This window comes from Thalia democratica, chromosome 4 (genome assembly GCF_965202585.1).
Source record: "Thalia democratica chromosome 4, ktThaDemo2.hap1.1, whole genome shotgun sequence".
NCBI classification, from domain to species: domain Eukaryota; kingdom Metazoa; phylum Chordata; class Thaliacea; order Salpida; family Salpidae; genus Thalia; species Thalia democratica.
In genome coordinates, this window is record NC_139168.1 from 34,378,913 (window position 1) to 34,386,912 (window position 8,000).

General features: G+C 26.0%; 1 protein-coding gene across 1 annotated transcript; it reads right to left on the minus strand.

Annotated features, from left to right (window-relative positions):
• Window positions 1-379: 379 nt before the first annotated feature.
• Window positions 380-7,593, minus strand: LOC145834146 (solute carrier family 25 member 44-like). The gene is made up of 7 exons (XM_082941503.1): window positions 7,437-7,593; window positions 5,090-5,200; window positions 4,846-4,926; window positions 3,508-3,620; window positions 2,540-2,742; window positions 2,309-2,415; window positions 380-2,123 (listed from the first exon to the last, which is right to left on the minus strand). Exons 1-7 carry the CDS (start codon window positions 7,572-7,574, stop codon window positions 1,917-1,919), a joined length of 960 nt encoding a protein of 319 aa, XP_082797629.1. The 5' UTR covers window positions 7,575-7,593; the 3' UTR covers window positions 380-1,916.
• Window positions 7,594-8,000: the final 407 nt, after the last annotated feature.

Sequence of the window (8,000 nt, forward strand, 5' to 3'; positions counted from 1 at the left end):
TGGTAATTTTTGTTTTAAATACCTGATTTTTTTTAAATTCCAGAATTTTTAGCCTAAACTGTCAAAATCGAGTTTTTTCCAGGATTCCAGGTTTTTTGGCAACCCTCTTACAATAATAATAAAATGGAAGGATGTCTGTTGATCAACCCATGAAAACCTAAAAATTAAAAAAAATAAAAACATTATGATTCTGCTTGCTGTAGCTTAGTTTTATATCTAAAGAATTTAGTAAAAAAATTATTAGTAAAGCAAAGCTAAATATGTTATTCTACTCCAATTGCAAGCATACCATTTATTTTAGTTTTTATTTTAATAAAACTCATAAGTAATTAAAAACAAAACAAAAATTATAAAAAAATATAAAAATTTAGAGTCGGCTTTAAAATACTATTGATAAATTCTTAAAAATTTTATGATTTCAATTAAAATTTTAGTAAATATAATAACTTAAAAGTACAAGAATATTGCAAGTACAATTCATTTCTATTTAATAATTGACAAACTTTTAATAATCACTAAATCCGTGTAAAACAATATTTTTTAAATAAAAACAGATCATCAACGGTAACTATTATTTGTTTTATTTATTAAGGTATAGCAAGCAATCCGGTATAAACGGTAAGCTAATTTAAATTCCGTATAAACTTTAAAAAGGACGGTACAATTTATATTGTTGTAAATCATAAGAAATTTCAAAAATATATAGAAGCTAAAAACAACAACGACAATACAAGTTTCATTTAAACAAAATAATCTTTTAAAAAGACTTATAAGCACAAACCTTTCAGCTAATCACAGTTGGCAAGTAATGTAAAATAATACAAGGTGAAAAATACAACATTGAAATTATAAAAACTTACATTTTTCAAACGAATTTCAACATTTATAAATACTTGCAAAGTTTTTATTTTTAAATTAAGAATACTTATATAAGTATTTTAACTTAAAAACAGTTAAGTGCTTTTAAAAAGCTATTTTAATGCTTTATTTACTAGATTAGATCAGGGTTGCCACTCGTTTTTTCAAAAATTTTCAGGTTTTCTAAATTTCTTCCAGGTTTTTGAAAGCACACATTTTTGGGTATATATTTAGTTTAAAGTTAAGTTAAGGTAAGGAACTGTGTTAAATGTTATAAAACCTTAAAAAGATACTGTAAAGCTACTTTAAACGAGTTTTTTAATAAAAAAAAATTGATAATGACAAAAAATGTTTATCTATATGATAGATTTTTTGAGTCAAATCGTAATTTTACTACTGAACATGTAAAATTTGTTAAAATTCCAGGTTTTTCCACGTTTCCATGTAAAGTGGCAACCCTGATTAGATGCAGCTTATTTAATAACAAAAAAAATAACTTTATAACAAATACGTACTTTAAAATTTATTATTACTACAAAAAATGTTGAAATAAAATAAAACTGCAGTAGATCTTGTTAAAATTATTTAAACACTAAAGTATGGGTAATAAAACATATTAGTATGGATAATAGTGCATATTAGTAAAACTAATTATCTCTATAATTTTTTATTGAAATGAAAATCTAAATGAATTACTTGAAAGTTATATTAAAGCATACTTATGAGTAGTATTAGTAATAATTGTCAGGTAAACATTTTAATATTTCGATTGCAGGTACAATATTATACTAATAAATTATGTGAAGAATTGAAAAACTAATAAGAAACTATATTCACCTAAACTTTAAAGGAGTTTATTATTTCTAGAAGCACTCGACTGTAATTCTACACTCACTTATTTTAAGTAATAAACTCCATTCATTTGTAAAAAACTTTATACTTTCACGCGTTCTACAACCTGACATCCTGAGTTCAACTTTTCAGCGGCCTCCAAAACGAACACAGTGCCAAAATGCTCCAAAAATCACAAAATCCGGCACCTCTTCCCCTCTCTCGAATCACATCTCGAAATTTTGCCTCCTCTCCTCCTTGAGGCTCAGTTTTTTCACGTACTCGTACCCGAGGATGACGAATACGGAGGTGCAGCTGCTCTGGAGCATCCTAGCGTACAATCCCCGCGAAAACCCCCTCAAAAATCCCTCGTTCTTCACCAAGTTCTTCACCACTTTGGTGACTCCGATTTCGCCTTGGCCTTCCGATTTCAACTGTTTGTAAATAAATACTTGTTTTTTTGTTTTGGTGTTTTTTCCTTAAATGAACAATAAAAAAACTTTTTCCGTCTTTTTATTAAATAACTATTGATACCTTCTAAATTTTTAGGTTTATATAGTTTAACAAATTACAAAATCGATACAAATAATAAATTTATAAAATTTTTAAGGTGACTGACTTGTAGTTGCAACCTCGTTCTTACGACATCAAGGGGATTCGTGCAAACGCAGGCGGTTAACGAGGCAAGCAATCCGGCCACTGATATCCGCACTGCTTCTCTGTAACCTGAGGTAACAAACAGTTCAATATTTTATGTTGTGTATAAATTAAAATAATAAAACACAGTGTCACAATTAAATCTAAATAATAATACGCTATAAATAATAATTGGTTTACAAAACAAACTGACTGGTTTTGACATTTTCTGACTTTGGAATCAACTCCTCAGCCTTCTCGCTGTACCAATAGTAGAAAAGCCAGTACAGCCCGCTGTTGCTTCCGTACGTAACCAAGGAAACGAAGTAACCCCTGAATAACCCCCTGACCCCTTCAGTTTTCACAATTTTGTTCATGAGCCTCATCGATTGACCAACGAACGATGATTTTTGTTTTCTGTATAATAAAATTTTGGTAAGTAATTTAAAAAACTTAAAAAACGATCTTAATTTTAATAATTTTGCAATTAAATATAGTTTGGACAGCTACAATTTACAGCAATCTTATTAATACGTATTTTACCTTTAAGCTGTAATTGTAGTATTCAACTTTTTTCATAAAATATTTTATCTAATAAAAATTTACTAAAACTTAATCATTTATAAAATAATAAAAGTACGAATAAAATAGCTTAAATAGCTTATATAGTTTTTTTACACCATCCTAAATGTTACTCACAAAACTAATGTTGTAAGCCGAACATAAATATTAAAAACCAAATAGTTGGCACTTTACAAATATTATACGCGCTTAATTTATTATTTCATTCTTACTGTGTTTTACAACATTAGAGAACAATAACAATGAAACCATATTAACTTGTTATATATATAATTAAAATAATAGCTTTGTTATAATTCTGTTACAATAACTATTTTTCTAATTTATTTGTATTAACAGTATTACTAACTGTTGACATATTAAAATTACTCATTACTTTAAAAGTTAAAAAAATTTTCTAGACTAATGCTTAACGAGCTGGTTAGTCAATATTTAAGATTTCCTAAAACTAATAAAAAACCATTGCTTTCACAAGTTAAATTAAGCACAACGTAAACAAAAAAAGCTGAATTTATTTAGTTTCAATTCTTATATTTAAAAAAAAAAATTTAAATATTACTTTAAATGATCCTAAAATAAATATATCAAACTTTAACAAACTTGCTGCTGGCAATATTTCTTTCACCTCTCATTTGTTGATGTTGAGAGATAATATCTACTGGCACCATTATTGTTTGCGACACTAACGAGGCAGTGAAACCAGCGCACATGTGCTGTTTGTGAAGATGACAATTATTTACAGATTAATGTCATTTTCAAATTTTATAAATATTAAAAATTTAATTTTTTTAATTTAAGAATGCATGGAACAAATACAAAACTAATCGAAATTTTTGAGTTTTAGTTGTTGACACTAGTAGGTAGATTAAAAGCTAAAATTATTGCATTTAATTTTTGAGTTAAAAGAACTCCAAGTAAAAGATTTAATTAATTATAACAATAAAAAAAAGTTTACTAAAAATCTACCCTCTAAATAAGATAAATTATTTTTTTTAGTCAAAGCTAGGATTTAGATCTTTATTAGATCAAGATTCAACCTTAAACAGATTCGAATTACTAATCAAATCAAAATATAAATATAAAAAAGCTTGAAAATTATTGATTTTTTTTATTAATTACATATTAACTTAACCTTATTATCATCAAACTGGGAACGGTTCTAAATTGCTCAAAGACAAAGTTGTGCCAGCTTGCTAAAATGCACGAATACAAATTTGCACAAGGGGACAAAATTGCACAAAGGGATAAAATTGCACGAAAACAAATTTGCATTAAGGGTCAATTTTGCACGATTTACAATTTAAAAAAAATTATATATATTAAAAAAAACGAAACAATTAACAAAGGATTAAATAATAATAAAAAAAAAAAAAGAAAAAAAATACTGACCGAGGGTAAGGGTTAGGAGTAACAGTGATGTAAAAATAAAACATAACTAACAAATATTATTATTTAAAAAATAATAAAAATGAATAAGAAATATTAATTAATTTAAAAAAAAAAAGCTACCGACCGAGGGTAAGGGTTAGGAGTAATAGTCATAGTAAAAAACTAAAAATAAAATAAAGCTACTGACCAAGGGTAAGGGTTAGGGGTAACAGTGATAGTAAAAATAAAAGATAAATTAAAACCAATAAAAAAATTATTAAAAAATTAAAAAATATTACCCATGCAAAAATGTCTTCGTGCAAAATTGTCTGCTTGTGCAAAAGTGTCTTTGTGCATTTTATTTTTGTACAATTTTATCCCCTTGTGCAAACATGTCTTTGTGTAAAAGTATCTTTGAATACTTTGTACGCTTGTGCAAATTTGACAGCTACCCCATCAAACAATCAAAAGTTACTTATAATGTCTAAATATCTTACTGAAAACACTGCTAAGAAGTACAAACCTTTTAATTAGCAGCTTAATATAAAATAAAAAGTTTTTTTATCAAACCTGAATAGATGTTGTTTGGTTTTTGTAAAGAAATTGCTTGCTTAGTTCATAAGTTGTTAAGTATACTTGACCTGCAGCCACCTGTAATTAAAATTTTGCTTATAAAATTAACACTTGTTTTTAAGAATTGAACAGTTTAAGTGTTAATTGATATTAAGTTTATTAAGTTAAATCTAAATGAAAACTTTTTATTGTTATTTTATGCTTAAGTATTTTTAATTCATCTAGGTAGAAAAAGACTTACATGGAACAGGCTAATGGGAAACCCTTTGTACAAGCCTCTAACCCCTTCTTGCCTCACTATCTTTTTAAAGGCATCTCTTACTCCTTTATACTTGTTTGCATTTTCCTCCGCCTAAAACAGCATGTAAAAATTAAGAACTATTTTAAGAAAAAACGATGACAAAATGTATGTAAAGTATAATTTAAGTTATAAAACAATTTCATTAAAAAAATTAAAGATTTTCAAGTACACATATCTGTTGCTGACATTTATGTTAACAAAAACTTCAAAAGAAATTGATAATACAGTTCAAATTTTTTTTTTTACTAAAAATTTTAACATTTGGGATGTTTTTTACATATAATTGGTTACCTTTACATTTCATTTAATAATAATAGCAACTACTCCTGCAAACTTTAATTGATACTTAAGTTACAAGTTTACTTTTTATAAAGTTTTTAAAAACTTTACTCTAAAAAATTGGTGATTTAAAACCAATTGATTCTTTTTATTTTAAACTTATAAACAGTGCAAATTCAAAAGCAATATGTTGTTACATTTAACTAAACAAATACAACATATTTGTAGTAATTTAAAACTATAACCTTTTAAAGAAAATTTTATAAACACATCATACCTTACATGTTTTTACAAAAGTAGAAAGAAATTATCAATGCATAAATCATTATTTGTTTATTATTAGACTTTTAACTTCTGAATAATTTTTTTAAATACTTAGTTTTTGTGTCTTTGACATTACTTTTGTAAAGTTTAAAGCTTTCTAAGATTGAAAATTATCTATAACGTTGTTAGAGTTTGTTTAAAGAATGCTTAAAACAGAAAAAGAGCAATATGCTTTAATTAAAGCGGTCATAATATATATATATATATATATAGTTTATTAGAAATATAAGATTTCAAATATACTGGTTCACGTGTTTCATAAGACTAGACGCCTTAATCTTCAGCCAGCTAAATTTAAAATAAAAAACACTTTGCTAAACATAGAAGCAAAAGTTTTTGTATAACTTTTTACTCTAAATTTAGCTGGCTGAAGATTAAGGCGTCTAGTCTTATGAAACACGTGTACCAGTATTTTTGAAATCTTATTTTTCTGATAAATTATTTAAAAGCCATTCAAGTGTGGCTCAGTAGAAGGTGTTTAAATTTAAATAACAACCTTATTTTACAGTTACTTAAATAACAATATATATAAAGAGGTCATATATATAAAAGTAATTCATGTATTTTTGTGTAGTAATTGTAAGCTTTAACTTCTAAAAAACATTTACTGCTAGTTTTGCAGTTACCAGGCTTCACCGCTGACAATAAACTTAATTAAATCTTACACCTGTTTTAACAAAACGTTTAACCTTTAACTTTGACAAAGATTAAGAAGTGTTTATTATAAACAATTTTAAAGCTTTTTGAAGATTTTCAAAATTCTATAACTACTCTTCATAATTTTAATATTAACTATTACTTATTCATAAATCAGTTATTATTTACTAATATTAATTAGTAATTAAGGGCATAGGGGGGGGGGGGGGGTAAACACCCTTTTTTGGTTTTTGATCTTATTTTATATAGTTTTTACTAAGCTACAAGATGCTTTTTACAGATTTTAAAAATTCAAAGTATTTTTTGAGATATAGCTGGTCAAAGTCGGAGGCAACAATAGGTTCCTTATGGGAGGCGCAAACTAAAACGGCAAATAACTAGAAATCACTAAAAATCTATCTTCTCCTACGTTTTTTGTGATAACTACCTCAAATTTTCAGGAAATGTTCCTTGCAAAATTTAGAAAATTCTGTCAGAACAGAACTTAAAAAAATTAAAAAACGAAAATTTTATAACAAAAAAACAAAAAAAAAACTGTTTTTTTGTTTATTTTTTATATAAAATTTTTATTTTTTAATTTTTTTTAAATTCTTTGCGACAGAATTTTCTAAATATATCAAGGAACATTTCCTGAAAGTTTGAGGTAGTTATCTCAAAAAACGTAGGAGAAGATATATTTTTAGTGAAATAGTCTATTTTTGCCGTTTTAGTTTGCGCCTCCCATATTGTTGGCTCAGACTTTGACCGGCTATATCTCAAAAACTGTTTTGAATTTTTTTAATCTGTAAAAAGCATTTTGTAGCTTAGTAAAAACTATATAAAATAAGATCAAAAACCAAAAAAGGGTGTTTACCCCCCCCCCCCTATGCCCTTAACTCTAACACCTTAAATTGATAAACACTAAACAAAAATTTATTTATATATATTGTAGTAAATGCCCTGACTACATATGCTTTAAACAGTTTTGAATTATACCTATAGGTTTTAATAATAACAAATTCAAAATTTCAGCAGCTAAATCAAAAACCTGAAGTCTTGTTTTAACCAAATTTAGAGGATAAATGCAAGTTCTGATTGAAGTGGCAAGTGCTAAACTGTTCATATAAAACTTCTTTTTGTTCAAGTCATCCCATTCTATTATTTTTATTCCTTTTCCTTCTCGCATTTTAAAATAAACTATAGTATATTCTGAAAACAATGATTTTGAAACTTTTTATTGATATTGTTTATTAAAAAAATAACTTTATTTACCTTATACAATATTTTTGATTTACAAATTATACCCATAATAAAACACTTTTGTTATAGCATACAATAGAGAAACTAAACTATTGTTATCCAATAACATAATTTTAAATACTAGACAAAAGTTAGTTTTAATTTGTTAATAGTTCTAAATTAAGAAAAAGATACAAAAACAACAGAACAAATTAATTCAGAATGTTCAAACATGAAGTCATCAATAAACTTAGAAAATACTCATAGAAGATGGAGGAAAATTTCCAGAACTTTATAAATTTAAATTTGCTGTTAAACTTGTTATATCATATATAGATACCTTTGTTTTTAGAAGACAATTTATAAAGACTGG